The sequence below is a fragment of the Chiloscyllium plagiosum genome, chromosome 32 (genome assembly GCF_004010195.1).
Source record: "Chiloscyllium plagiosum isolate BGI_BamShark_2017 chromosome 32, ASM401019v2, whole genome shotgun sequence".
In the NCBI taxonomy this organism is placed as follows: domain Eukaryota; kingdom Metazoa; phylum Chordata; class Chondrichthyes; order Orectolobiformes; family Hemiscylliidae; genus Chiloscyllium; species Chiloscyllium plagiosum.
In genome coordinates this window covers 43,193,822-43,209,277 of record NC_057741.1, presented here as the reverse complement: position 1 = coordinate 43,209,277, position 15,456 = coordinate 43,193,822, and the positions used below count along the sequence as shown (strand labels likewise).

Genomic DNA, 15,456 nt, shown 5'->3' with positions numbered 1-15,456 from the left:
CCTCCTCCATGGTTTTCGCTTCCCCGGTCCCCAACGCCTTATTTTCACCATGGACATCCAGTCCCTGTACACCTCCATCCCCCATCCCGAAGGACTCAAAGCCCTCCGCTTCTTCCTTTCCCGCCGTACCAACCAGTACCCTTCCACCGACACCCTCTTTCGACTGACTGAACTGGTCCTCACTCTGAACAACTTCTCTTTCCAATCCTTCCACTTCCTCCAAACGAAAGGAGTAGCCATGGGCACCCGCATGGGCCCCAGCTATGCCTGCCTCTTCGTAGGATATGTGGAACAGTCCATCTTCCGCAGCTACACTGGCACCACCCCGCACCTTTTCCTCCGCTACATCGATGACTGTATCGGCACAGCCTCATGCTCCCACGAGGAGGTTGAACAGTTCATCCACTTTATCAACACCTTCCACCCCAACCTCAAATTTACCTGGACCGTCTCAGACTCGTCCCTCCCCTTCCTAGACCTCTCCATTTCTATCTCAGGCGACCAAATCAACACAGACATTTACTATAAACCAACCGACTCCCACAGCTACCTAGACCACACCTTCTTCCACCCTGCCCCCTGTAAAAACTCCATCCCATATTCCCAATTCCTTCGTCTGCGCCGCATCTGCTCCCAGGAGGACTAGTTCGAATACTGAACAACCCAGATGGCCTCCTTCTTCAAAGACCACAATTTCCCCCCAGACGTGGTCGACGATGCCCTCCACTGCATCTCCTCCACTTCCTGCTCCTCTGCCCTTGAGCTCCGCCCCTCCAATCGCCACCAGGACAGAACCCCACTGGTCCTCACCTACCACCCCACCAACCTTCATATACATCGTATCATCCGTTGTCATTTCCGCCACCTCCAAACGGCCCCTACCATCAGGGATATATTTCCCTCCCCTCCCCTATCTGCGTTCCGAAAAGACCACTTCCTCTGTGACTCCTCGTCAAGTCCACACCCCCCACAAACCCAACCTCCAATCCCGGCACCATCCCCTGCAACCGCAAGAAATGCAAAACTTGCGCCCACACCTACCCCTTACTTCCCTCCAAGGCCCCAAGAATCCTTCCATAACCGCCACAAATTCACCTGCACCTCCACACACATCATTTACTGCATCCGCTGCACCCGATGTGGCCTCCTCTACATTGGGGAGACAGGCCGCCTACTTGCGTTACGTTTCAGAGAACATCTCTAGGACACCCAGACCGACCAACCCAATCACCCCGTGGCTCAACACTTCAACTCCCCCTCCCACTCCACCAAGGACATGAGGTCCTTGGACTCCTCCATTGCCAGACCATAGCAACACGACGGCTGGAGGAAGAGCGCCTCATCTTCTGCCTAGGAACCCTCCAACCACAAGGGATGATCTCAAATTTCTCCAGTTTCCTCATTTCCCCGCCCCCCCACCTTGTTTCTGTCCCAACCCTCGAACTCAGCGCCACCTTCCTAACTTGCAATCTTCTTCCTGACCTCTCCGTCCCTAGCCCCACTCCGGCGTATCACCCTCATCTTAACCTCCTTCCACCCATCGCATTTCCAATGCCCCTTCCCCAAGTCCCTCCCCCCTACCTTTTATCTTAGCCTGCTTGGCACACTTTCCTCATTCCTGAAGAATGGCTCATGCCCGAAACGTCGATTCTCCTGCTCCTTGGATGCTGCCTGACCTGCTGCGCTTTTCCAGCAACACATTTTCAGCTCTGATCTCCACCATCTGCAGTCCTCACTTTCTCCTTGATACTTCCTAAAGTCTGGAAAATCCAGTCCTCCCTTGCTTGTGGAAGCTGCAGCTTCTTTAATAAGGGGCCGTCTGTGATTTCAAATGAAAGAACCAAGCCAACCGTATAATTTATACAATGCCGGCCTCGGCAACATCACAGGGAGCATTCTCATAGAGTATAAGAGACGGGGCAAAATATTCATTTTAATTAGACCTATTCTGCCTAACCAAGATATCGGGAGATTCCCACCCCCCAGCATTGAAGGTCCTGCCTTATCCTCTCTAATGGGTGCCCAAATTGGCTTTATACAGCTGACCAAATACTGGGGTGATTAAAAATACCTAAATATAAAAAACCCTCCAGAGACCACCGAGATGGAAAGCAAGACCATCCATCGTCATGGCCTCCGATGTTGATTTTGTAACCTGAGAATAAATATCACTTGGATCAAGCGGGGCATGAATATCAAAGGATTACTAAAAAAAAGGAGAACATCGTCTGCATAAAGGGTAATTTTACATTTACCCAAACCAACTCTTGGAGCCATTATATTAGAATTGGCCCATATAGCTTCCGCTAGTGGTTCAGTTATTAACGTGAATAATAACAGTGAGAGAGGACATCCCTGACGACAGCCTCTACCCACACTGAAGCTATCTGAGCCTAAACCATTAGTAATCAAGGCTGCTTTAGGGTCATTGTACAATATGGAGACCCATTTAACGAATACCTCTCCGACACTAAAATTTTCCAGTGTGTAAAACAGATATAACCATTCAACCCGATCGAATGCCTTCTCCACATCGAAAGAGACTACTATTCCCAGTATTCTTTCCTGATGACAGTTTGAATCACATTTAAAATCCTTCTAATATTATTAGATGATCTACGGTCCTTGATAAGCCCCATCTGGCCTAATATGTTGTATGGTAAAACCCTCTCCAGCCTTAATGCTAATGTTTTAGAAAGAATTTTTAAATCTACATTTAGCAAAGATATTGGTCTGTATGATGCACAATCTTCTGGGGCCTTTCCTTTTTAAGAATGAGAGAAATATTTGCTTCTCTCATCGAAGGCGGGAGGCAGTCCTGACTATATGAATAATTATACATGTCTGTAAGTGGGCCAGCCAATACCCCTATAAACTCTTTGTAGAATTCAGCCTGGAATCCATCTGGGCCAGGTGCCTTACCACTCAAAAGCTGCCTGATTGCATCAAGTACTTCCTGGGTTGTCAGGGGAGCAATCAGGATCGGCACCCTGTTCCGGGGTTAAGTCCGGAAAGGCCAGGCTTTTAGAAAAAGACTCCACCTTCTTAGCTCTGTCTTCAAAATCCTGTGATTTATACAGATCAGAATAAAACTTTCTGAAGGCTGTACTGATCCTTTTGCGGTCATGAGTCAAAGTACTAGCACTTTCCCTAATGGACGTGATAGCTTGTGGGGCCTTTTTTCTCCTTGCGAGATACGCTAGGTATTTACCAAGCTTATCACCATATTCATATAGTCTTTGCTTTGCAAATAATATTTTCCTCTTTGCTGTTTGGGTAAGTGTGGTATTCAAGGCTGTCCTAAGGGCTGTAATTCTTTGTAACTTAGCAACAGAGGGCCTATCAACATACGCTGTCTCAGCTGCCTTCAAGCAAGCCTCGAGTAGACGCTGCTGTTCTCCCTTTTGTTTTTCCTGTGTCGCCGAGTATGAAATAATGAGACCTCGCGCATAAGCCTTAATCGTCTCCCACATCACTGACGGGTTACTGGCCGTACCTGAGTTAATTTCCAAAAAGGTTTTGAATTCTTGAGAGAAATATTTTATGAATTTGCTATCCTTCATTAAGAAGGAATCCATACGCCAATGTAGGGGGCTTGTCTCATCATCCCTAGTCTTAACTTCCATGTATACTGCAGCATGAGCTTAAAAATGTGTTGCTGAAAAAGTGCAGTAGGTCAGGCAGCATCAAAGGAGAAGGAGAAGCTTTTCCAGCAACACATTTTTAAGCTCTGATCCCCAGCATCTGCAGTCCTCACTTTCTCCTATACTGCAGCATGATCAGAGATTATTATATTACCTATTTTGCAGGATACTATGGAGTTCAAAAAGGTCGAGGGAGCAAAAAACATATCAATTCCGGTATGACACTTATGGGGGTTAGAGTAGAAAGTAAATGAAGGCACCTCCACACATCTATTAACCCTAGCTCCTTATTCAAATCTGCCAATTGTCTGGATCTAAGAGATATACCCGCAGTACTCTTGGGTATCCTGTCTATCTCTGGGTTCATAATACAATTAAAATCTCGTCCTGTAATTGTGTAACGAGCCCCAAAAGCCATCAGTTTGGAGAACGCTTTCATTATAAATTTGAAGGGGTGTGCCAGGGGACAGTAAAGATTCAAAATTCCATACTCCGCTCCATTTATGAGGGCTTTAATCAGTATATACCGTCCAGATTAATCTTTTACCTGACTTAAGATTTTGAAAGGAAGATTCTTCCGAATGAGAAAGACTACTGCCTTACTCTTTGAACTAAAAGATGAAAAGAAAGCCTGATCGAATCCTCCTTGTTGTAATTTTAAGTGCTCTTTATCCAGAAGGTGTGTCTTCTCTAAGAGAACTATATCAACCCTTTTTTTTGAGGCTTCATAGTATTTTCTTGCTTTTGATTGGTGAATTACTCCCCTTGACGTTTCAGGTGCACCACCTAATCGAATGACTGACCATGATCGTCCAGGCAAGTCCGAGACCCCCCGGGAGGAAGAACCCCACCCAAAACACCCCAAGCATAGACTGTAGAAAATTCACAAAAGTAGAAATTCTTTAATACATTAACGCCAATATAGTTAAAAACTATTTCTAAATAAAAATATAAAACACATTTAAAAGGAGATTTTTCTCCCTTGCTCCCAGGGGACATCACTACTTATCAATAAACCCACCATATCCTCTCCCAACCAGTGCCCTGCCCTCGACCCAGTCACCACATAATAGCATCATTAGCCATACGGTTTAATTCTTAAGTATATTTAAGAGAGTCCAAAAATTCTTTAGCCTTCTCCAGTCATCCAAAGTTATAAACTGATCCTTCATGGCTGAACCGCAGCATTGCTGGGTAACGCAAGGAATATTGGATGTTTAAGTCTCTCAGACGCTTCTTCGCCTCATGAATTGCCCTCCTTTTGCGGACCACGCCTGGAGAAAAGTCCTGGAACAGCATAATCCCAGAGCCCTTGTACACCATGGCCTGGGGATCCTTCCCCAGGATTCTAGAGGCTTCCAGGAGCATCTGTTTCTCTCTGTAGCATTGGAGCCAGGACAAAACAGGGCGGGGGCGCTGGTCTGACCCGGGCCTGCGTATAGCATCCCGGTGGGCCCACTCTACCCATACCTGACCTGATCCGGACTCCAATTTTTTTATTTCAGGAGGGCATTGTTCCAAAAAAACTGCCAGCTGGCCTTCCTCTTCCCGTTACGGAAGGCCCAGCAACCAAATATTTTATCGACGATCCCGATTATCGAGGTCATCGGTGTGCTCCTCCAAGGTCCGGACTCGCTGTTCGAGACCCTGGACCCGGCCCATGGCCAATTCAGCGGCAGTCTCTGAGGTCGCGGCCTTTAGCTCCGCCCCTCCAACACGATGTTCAAGTTTTTCAATTTCTTGGTCGTGCTTTTGCAGCACGACTGAAAGCAACTCCCAACTGCTCCTGGATTCTTCGATAACTGCGTCGATTGTCTCCTGAAACTTATTGTTTCAGGAGACTCCGCCAGTAAGTCCCCTGAAGCGGCCACGGACATCTCCGCTGCTGCTGAAGGGGGTGGGGGTGGGAAAGGGGTCCCTGCCTGTTGTGTGCTGTGGGCATTTTTACCTTAGTCATTTTAAGCACAGCATCAAACTGTTCAAGTTTGGTGCAAAATGACTAAATATGCTGGGTAAGAGTTACTTTAAATGGTTTAGAGGGTGTGGTGGAGGCGGGTACCCCACTTTGCCTGAGTCTTGGGCAGATTGCTACAGACGTAAACTTGCTGAGTTGCCGCCATCTTGAATCCCCTGTTATCTGGTTTTTTTTAAAGGCCTCCCACTTTCCAATCATCTCTTTATCCACAAACAACCTCCCCAACCAACTTCTGAAAGTTCCTGCCTGTGAGAAACAAAGCTCACTCACTTCAATAATTTCAGTCTGAGACAAGATCTGAATCAGTTGTGTCATTTATTTTACCCTTGCAAGAGGGTGCGATGTCCGCTGTCTACAACGCAGGGACACACACACCCTGAATTCAATGAATACATGATATTTATGTAATTTGGTTCCTTTTTTTTATCCCATTGCTCCTCCCCGTTTCCATCTTCCACTTCTCTAAGACCGGCACCCATTACTCCTGTTTATCTCTTGCCTTATCCGGCCTTATCTGTGACAAAATGCTTATCAAAAGGCCGTTTGACCACATCCTGCTGTGGCCCATTGTTAGGTATTATCTACTCCCTCCATCTGTGCTTTCCCCAACCATACTGATCCTTATGACCTTCTAATTGGGGTTTGTTCCTGTGTTTCTGTAAATGTGGGAAACAGATGCTTATAACTACTGCTTGTGCAAGCATATCTGGCTTAACCTACATCCTCACAGCACCTTATCTATTTGTCTGTAACATCTACCATTGTTTTGCAGTCACGTTTCATTCTTGCATACAATTTTAGCTAATACATAAACAATTATGTATTTCCTCCACATAGTTTGCATTCTAGTTGACTCAGCTCTTAGTTGAAACAAATACACACTGGTGTGAGTTCATTTACCTTGCATAAGTAATTATACTTGCAGAAGTAACACTACTTTACCTATATCCCACACTGCCTAATATTGGCCCTATTCCAATTTAGAACTATAATGTTTAGATCAGGTTTACCCTATTCTACAACTGTTTTAAAACTAAAAGAATTATGATCACTTGCCCCAAAGTGGTCCCCACTGACATCTCAGTCACTTGCCCTGTCTTATTTCCCAAGAAAAAATCATGTTTTGCTCTTTCTCAAATATTTTCATCCACCTATTGAATAAGAAAAATTTCTTGTACACACTTAATAAATTCCTTTCCATCCAAACTCTTAACATTGTGGAATCCTAGTTTATGTTTGGAAAGTTAAAATCCCCAACCATCACAACCATATTATTCTTACAGATGTCTGAGACCTCCTTACAAATTTGCTTCTCAATTTCCTGGTGACTATTGGGAGGCCTTTGGTACAATCCTAATAAAATGATTATCCCTTTCTTATTTCTCAGTTGCACCCATATAACTTCCCTGGACGTTCTCTCATGACATGCTCCCTAAGTACAACCATAATGTTATCCTTTACCAAAAACACCACTGCCCCTCCTCTCTTGCTCCCCCCCCCTTTCTATTCCTTCCGATAGCACCTATACCTCAGAACATTTAGCTGCCAATCCTGCATTCCCTGAGCCATGTTTCTGTAATATTTATGATATCCCAGACCCATGTTTCCAACCATGCCCTCAGTTCATCTGCCTTAGCTGTCAAGCCTCTTGTCTTGACCAATTAACTTGCTTCCCTTATCTACCTGTACCAGCCTCAAATGTATCCCAGTCGTTCAAAAATGTAAATTCTTGCACCTTACACCAGCTCCTTAGCCATTCATTCATCTGCCCTATTCTCCAGTGGAGTCCCCCAGGGTTTAGTACTGGGACTTTTCTGTATAGATATTAATGATCCAGTTCATGGTGAGTAGGACACATTTCAAAGTTTGCAGATGACACTAAAGTTGCAAAGTTATAATCTGTGAGGAGGACGGTGTGAAACTCTAAGAGGACATTGACAAGTTGGTGGAGTGGGCAGATAGGGGGTATCAATGCAGGTTGATGATCAATGCAGAGAATTGTGGGATGATGCACTTTGGTTGGAAGAACTTTGAAAAACAAGATAAAATAGGGAGAACAATTCTAAAGAGAGTGCAAGAGCAAAGGTACTTGGGTCTGTATGTGCACAGATCATTGAAAATGTCAGGACAGATGGAGCGAACAGTTAATAAAGGATGCATAGAGTACAAGAGCAAGGAGGTGATGTTGAACTGTACAAGACACTCGTCAGACTCCAGCTGAGATATTGTGTGCAGTTTTGAGTGCAACATTACAGGAAGGATGTGTACATATTGGAGAAGAGTAAAATTGCTTACAAGAATGGTACCAAGAATGTTAAATTCCAGTTATGAAACGAGATTGGAGAGGTTGGGACTCTTCTCCTTGGAGAGAAATCTGAGAGGACATCTAATAAAGATTTTGAAAATCATGAGCCAGCTGGAGCGTGTAGATAGGGATAGCAGTTCCCACTCATAAAAGAATGAATAAATGAGGGCATAGATTTAAAGTGAAATGCAAATGAAGCAAGGGTGTTGTGAGGAAAAAGAATACTGTTTCACACAGTGGGTAGTTTGGATATAGAATGCTGCCTGGAAATATAATGGAAGCAAGTTCAATTAAGGCATTATTTTGATAGAACTGTGTTAACAGAAATTAGCACTTGGTAACAGAACCAGTGCAGGGACATTGGGCAGAATGGCTTCCTTCTGCACTGTAATGGTTCTGTTATTATAAAGAATTAAACTCTGACCAAGTTATTACACTAGCAACATGGTGGAGGAATTAAACAGAAGTTATGTTTCGAACTCTTCAGTTTTCAAATCAAATCCTGATGTTTCTGACATAATGAAGCATCATGGGATATTTTGCTAGCTTAAAGACACAATATATATGTAAATTGTGAAGCAAGACTGAGGCAATCACAAAGTCGAGTTGAAAGTCTCAGTTCAATGTTTCTTTGCGACTCTCACATGGAAGTTCCATCAGGACATAATGCAATAGAGCAGGTAAATGCAAATATTATTTTAGATTACTTATCGTAATAAATGTTTATTTTGCATGATATCAATCTAAAGGGGAAAAAAGCTGACAACCTTTTTTTTATCATTTGATATGTTGCATTAATACCACTTGCACTCATTCTTCACAACCTTTACTCCCAATTCAGTTTTAATCATTGTAATGTTTCCTGATAGTGCAAATCAATATCATTTGTTGGAGATTTATCACAGAAGTTGATTTTCTGAAGCAAGAACAGTAAATACTGGAAATACTTAATAAGTCAGATAAAATTTGCAAAGAAATAAGGTTAATGTTTCCGATAAATCAAATTTTCTGTTTCAGATTTCCACAGTATTTTGATTTTGTGGTTGATTAGGTGACCTGGTTATTGATTCCATTGCTGTTTGTGGAATCTTGCACAACATAATTCCTGTTTGCCAACACAAAGAGTGGTGAAGTGCTTTAGGATTTCCATTGTGGGGAACTGTATCAAACACTCAAAATCATTCCAGTTGAGAAAGATCCTTTAGCCTAAATTAGATGCTCCAGGATTGTCCCTAAAATTTCCCAGTTCTCTCCACTTGGTTCTTAATTGATTTTGGTATTTCCTTCCAGTGCTGTCTGATCATCAGGCTCATGTGAGAATCAATATTCTGGTACTAATTCTGAATTTTACTTTTTCTGGTTTAAACCTGTGATCCTTTGACATACTTTTGAAAGGTCAAGTGTTATAATATTAAATATATTGTAAAAAAGGCTTTACAAGATGTATCCAGAAGTCACATTGATTTACTGTCAGCCAAAAAGCAGACAGACTGATGTGTTATCTCAGTATCAATCACAAAGGGAGACATTTGAATTGGATTGACCCTTTGGAACACTTTGAGTCTTTGTAAAAGTGAGACAATTTAAAACTCTGAGGAAACAGGAGACTTAAAGGACACCATAAGGGAAGCCAATATATTTGCCTTGGCTTTGTGGAACAGTGATTCATCAAAGTTAACACTGCTGTGATAGACACCATTTTGTTAGAATACTTAAGAGCACCGAGAGACACCATTAAAAGAAGAAAATGAGGATTAAAGGCAACTTGAAATACTGCTATACTGAGCAAACCTATCAAGGGCCAAAATCTTATTATGATCAAAGCTAATTAAAGAAGCCTTCACTCTTTCCCAGAATTCTTTTCCTCATTTCACTTGTGGGAGAAAGAATTAGAATTAAGCTTTATTGTCAGATATAGTAAATGAATACAGTGAAAAGTTTATACGTTACCACTTATAGCACTGACTTAAGTACAAAGGTATCTCGGTTTAGTTTCTTTAGTTACAAGATTTTAGACAGTAGAGAAATAAAATGTCAGGCATTGCAGAAAATAAAAGTTCAGAACAGCAGACCATACTGGCACATAGCTTCCAGTCCAGACTAGGCCCTGGCTCCAGACTGCACTGGGCTTCACCTTCGGGATCATGAGACTAGGAGATTGCTTCAGACTGCCACGCCGGGCAGGCCAAGGATGCAATGCGGGGAGGCAGCTATGCCAGGCCGGTGGGTTGCCAAGCCACTCCAGGACGACACTACGGGAGGAGTCTGCTGGGCCAGACCAGGAGGCTGCTGTGTCAGGCCAGGAATCGGTTTAGCTCAGTTGGCTGCATGGTTGGTTTGCAAAGCTGTGTGATACAAAAGTGTGCGTTCAATTCCCCTCACTGGTTAAGGGTACTATGGAGGACTCTCCTTCTCAACTTTTCTTCTCACCTGAAGTTTTGTCTCTGTAATGCTGCCTGGTAGGACTATGGTGACTTGTCTTGAGGAAAACCCATTGAGTGAGTGTTTGGAAACCATAGCTGTTAATCACCAGTCCTTCCCACAAACACCAACTTCAGTCAGTTTGGTGTTGGGAATCCATGTTCTTTATCTCTGCTCTGCTGCTGAAAAGTATGTATATGGAGTCATAGAGATGTACAGCACGGAAACAAATCCTTCGGTCCAACCCGTCCATGCCAACCAGATATCCCAACCCTATCTAGTCCCACCTGCCAGCACCCAGCCCATATCCCTCCAAACCTTTCTTATTCATAGACCCACCCAGAAGCCTTTTAAATGTTGCAATTATATCAGCCTCCACCACTCCCTCTGACAGCTCATTCCGTACACATACTATCCTCTGGATGAAAATGTTGCCCCTTAGGTTTCTTTTATATCTTTCCCCTCTCACCTGAAACCTATGCCATCTAGTTCTAGATTTCCTCCACCCCAGGGAAAAGACTTTGCCTCTTTATCCTATCCATGCCCCTCATGATTTTATAAACCTCTATAAGGTCACCCCATAGCCTCCGAGGCTCCAGGGAAAACAGCCCCAGCCTATTCAACCTCTCCCTATAGCTCAAATCGTCCAACCCTGGCAACATCCTTGTAAATCTTTTCTGAACATTTTCAAGTTTCGCAACATCTTTCTGATAGGAAGGAGACCAGAATTGCACGCAATATTCCAACAGTGGCCTAACCAATGTCCTGTACAGCTGTAATATGACCTCCCAACTCCTCTACTCAATACTCTGACCATAAAGGAAAACATACCAAATGCCTTCTTCACTATCTTATCTATCTGTGACTCTGATTTCAAGGAGCTATGAGCCTGCACTCCAAGGTCTCTTTGTTCAGCAACACTCCCCAAGACCTTACCATTAAGTGTATAAGTCCTGTTAAGATTTACTTTCCTAAAATGTAGCACCTTTCATTTATCTAAATTAAACTTCATCTGCCACTTCTCAGCCCATTGGCCCATCTGATCAAGATCCCATTGTAATCTGAGGTAACCTTCTTCGCTGTCCACTACACCTCCAATTTTGGTGTCATCTGCAAACTTACTTACTATATCTCTTACGCTCAGTTCATTGTATATTCCTGAGTCTGGTTCCATTATCTTTCCAAGCTGGCTAAATAGCTGGTGAGCCTTTCATTTTCCAATGTGAAATTATTATACAAGTGTGAATTAAAACAGGAAAAGAACATTTGGTGTCATCTGCAAACTTGCTAACCATACCTCTTATGTTCATATCCAACTTATTTATATAAATAATGAAAAGCAGTGGACCTAGCACCTATCCTTGTGGCATACTGCTGGTACTGCCAGTCTGAAAAACAACCTTCTACCACCACCCTCTGTCTTCTACGTTTGAGCCAGTTCTGTATCCAAATGGCTAGTTCTCCCTGTGTTCCATGAGATCTAACCTTGCTAACCAGTCTCCCATAGGGAACCTTAATGAACATCTCACGTTTGCTGCATCAATCATCTTATTTCAAAAATCTCAATCAAGTTCATGAGACATGATTTCCCATGTACAAAGCTATTTGACTATCCCTAATCAGTCCTTGCCTTTCCAAATACATGTACATCAGATCCCTCAGGATTCCCTCCAACAACTTCCCCGTCACTGATGTCAGCCTCGCTGGTCTATAATTCCCTTACTTTTTCTTACCACCTTTCTTAAACAGTGACACCATGTTAGCCAACCTCCAGTCTTCCAGCACCTTACCAGTGGCTATTGATGATACAAATATCTCAGCAAGAGGCCCCGCAATCACTTCTCTAGCTTTCCACAGAGTGCTAGGGTACACCTGATCAGATCCTGAGGATTTATCAACCTTTATGCATTTTAAGACATCCAGCAACACCATTTCTGTGATATGGACATTTTTCAAGCTGTTGCTATTTATTTCCTCACATTATTAATTTTCCATATCCTTCTCCACAGTAAACACTGATGCAAAGTACTTGTTTGGTGTCTCCCCCATTCCCCTAACATAGGTGACCCTGTTGGTCTTTAAGGAGCTCTAGTCTCTCCCTATTCACTAAAATTGGAGGTGTAACAGACAGTGAAGAAGGTTACCTCAGTTCAATGGGATCTTGATCAGATGGGCCGATTAGCTGAGGAGTGGCAGAGGACATTAAATGTATATAAATGTGAGGTCCTGCATTTTGGAAAGGCAAATCAGGGCAGGACTTCTACATTTAATGGTAAGGTTCTTGGGAGTGTTGCCGAGCAAAAAGACCTTGGAGTCCAGGTTAGTAGGAAGTCATTTGCCTTATTTGTTTCATGCATTGAGTGCAGGATTGGGAGGTCATGTTACAGCTGTACAGCATATTGGTTAGGCCTCTTTTGGAATACTGTGTGCAGTTCTGGTTTCCCTCCTATGGGAAGGATGTTGTGAAACCTGAAATGTTCAGAAAAGATTCACAAGGATTGGAGAGTTTGAGCAATAGCCTGGGGCATCAGAGGCTGAGGGGTGACTTTATAGAGGTTTTTGAAGGCATGAGAGGCATGGATAGGGTGAGTAGACAAGGTCTTTTCCCCACAGTGGGGGTGTTCAAAACTAGAGGGCATAGGTTTGAGGTGAGAGGGGAAAGATATACAAGATATACAGGCTGGTACAATTACAACATTTATAAGTCATCTGAATGGATACATGAATCGGACGAGTTTAGAGGGATATGGGCCAAATACTAACAAATGGGACCAGATTAATTTAGGATATCTGGTCGGCATGGATAAATTGGACTGAATGGTCTGCTTCTATGCTGTAGAACTCTAGAACACTATAAGATTTCTTGATGTTGACTAATGTGCCTGCTTTTGTGTATTTAGGTTAAAATGTCATTTCCTTACACACCGTTTTGGTGATTACATTTAGGTCTCTTGAGTCTTTCTCAATCTGTGGTCAGGTGACCTTTGTGACCATTTTAGTCCATGAACAGTCTTTGGAATAACAATCAATTGATGGAAGTTTGTTAATCCAGATTTACAAGGATATGGCTGCCTCCCAGAACAAAGTGCCCAGTTTTCTCTTATCCCCATGCCATTTGATACTGATATTACAGAGATACTTTTCTTTATTCAATCACGGGATGAGGGCATCACTGGCTAGGCAGCATTTATTGCTCATCCTTAAGTGCCCAGAGAGCAGTTGAGCGTTAACCACACTGCTGTAGGTCTGCAATCACATGTAGGCCACATGAGGAAGGTGGTTTCCTGCCCTAAAGGGCATTAGTGAACCAAATAAGTTTTTTTCAACAATCAACAATGGATTTATGGTCATCACTAGACTCTTAATTCCAAATTTTGGAATTTTGCAGATTGGAAATATCTGAAAGTCAAGAATAACTAAAGTCAGGCAGCCTTTTATATGCCTCTTTCCTTATTGTAATATTGAATCAGCTTTTCTACAGAGATCCACCAACCATTCATTTCTGATTTCTGGTCTCAAATAGGTTAGATTAATCCCATTGCAATCTACTGCCCTGGTTGAAGTGCGTCTTTGTTTGGTTAAGACAGCGTGAAGCTGAGCCACAGCAATAACTTGTTCATTGAATCCTGAAGAATAGACATTTGAAAGGAAGACATAGTTGCTTTGTTAAAAGTAGAATAACTTTATTTTAAATTATTTTTATGAACCAAATGCTGAATTGTATTTTTCTGTGGAATTTGTGCATCGTTTCAATGCAATCAGTTATTTGTGGTCTGTCTGAGAGTCACTGAGTCAGTAACTAGATGCTATTGTCTGTTTCCTCACAGGTTCATTGTATTCTTCAGGAGGTGGTAATGGGAGGAATGGTCCTAGAGACTAACATGACTGAGATTGTGTCACAGGTTGAGGCACAGACTAAACTTGAAAAATCTGAGGTAAGAAATATTTGACATACATCTGCAGGAAGGCATTTAGTTTTGTGGAAATTCCTGTCCATCACATAGTAACCCTGGGTCTCTCATTGCTGCCAGATGCAGTGTAAGAGGAGGATATTGGTGATTGGAGTGGGCCTGATGGTTTACTCCTGTGTACCTGTTGGTTTGGAGCCTTAGGTAGTTGTTGTGCAGCATGCCTGCATGACCTCTCCCTTTCACACCATGACTCAGAATCATTTCAGTCTTTGCATCTTGCTCCTTTGTGATTGAAATTTTCTGTAAATCTCAGATTTCACTTGTTTTCTTGAAGCTATTTTTAATTCTTCTGTCTGCTTATTTCTGTTCCAAAGTATTCTACCTCACATTGATCTTCTCTCTCTAATGAACTTATTCCTTTGTAAATATTTATCTGCAGCCCCAGCACAGAGCACAAGCTAAAGGAATAGGAGATGGCTGACTTCAACTCCACTATCCCACACCCCATGTCCCCTAATTTCTTCTGCTCTTGGTTTTGAGTGTTTGAACTAATTCCTCCCATTACCACCTCCTGAAGAATACAATGAACCTGTGAGGAAACAGACAATAGCATCTATTTACTGACTCACTGACTCTCAGACAGACCACAAATAACTGTTGACATGAAGTATTTTGGCTTTTCATTGATATACAATATCATATAGTTCAAAGTTTGGGTGAAGAATGTAGCTCGGGTGCTCGTTGTTGTGGTTCTGTTCGCCGAGCTGGAAATTTTTGTTGCAAACGTTTCGTCCCCTGTCTAGGTGACATCCTCAGTGCTTGGGAGCCTCCTGTGAAGCGCTTCTGTGGTGTTTCCTCCGACATTTATAGTGGCCTGTCCCTGCCGCTTCCGGTTGTCAGTTTCAGCTGTCCGCTGTAGTGGCCGGTATATTGGGTCCAGGTTGATGGGTTTGTTGATGGACCTTGAAGCATGGCACTCATCCACAAACCCCCTCAACAAACACATAGACCTGGACCCAATATACCGGCCACTAAAGTGGACAGCTGAAACTGACAACCGGAAGCGGCAAGGACAGGCCACTATAAATGCCGGAGGAAACACCACAGAAGCACTTCACAGGAGGCTCCCAAGCACTGAGAATGTCACCTAGACAGGGGACGAAACATTTGCAACAAAAACTTCCAGCTCGGCGAACAGAA

General features: G+C 43.1%; 1 protein-coding gene across 4 annotated transcripts in view; it reads left to right on the top strand.

Moving 5' to 3' along the window:
• The window catches only part of LOC122539576 (AP-3 complex subunit sigma-2), a 95,551-nt gene that overhangs the window by 72,355 nt on the left and 7,740 nt on the right, over positions 1-15,456 (top strand). For 3 of the 4 annotated variants that reach the window (XM_043674573.1, XM_043674571.1, XM_043674570.1), the window contains one exon: positions 14,173-14,280. The exons of the other annotated variant lie outside the window; for it this stretch is intronic. In XM_043674573.1, the coding sequence (XP_043530508.1) occupies positions 14,173-14,280 (108 nt within the window). The remainder of the gene's footprint in view (positions 1-14,172; positions 14,281-15,456) is intronic. 4 annotated transcript variants of the gene reach the window in all.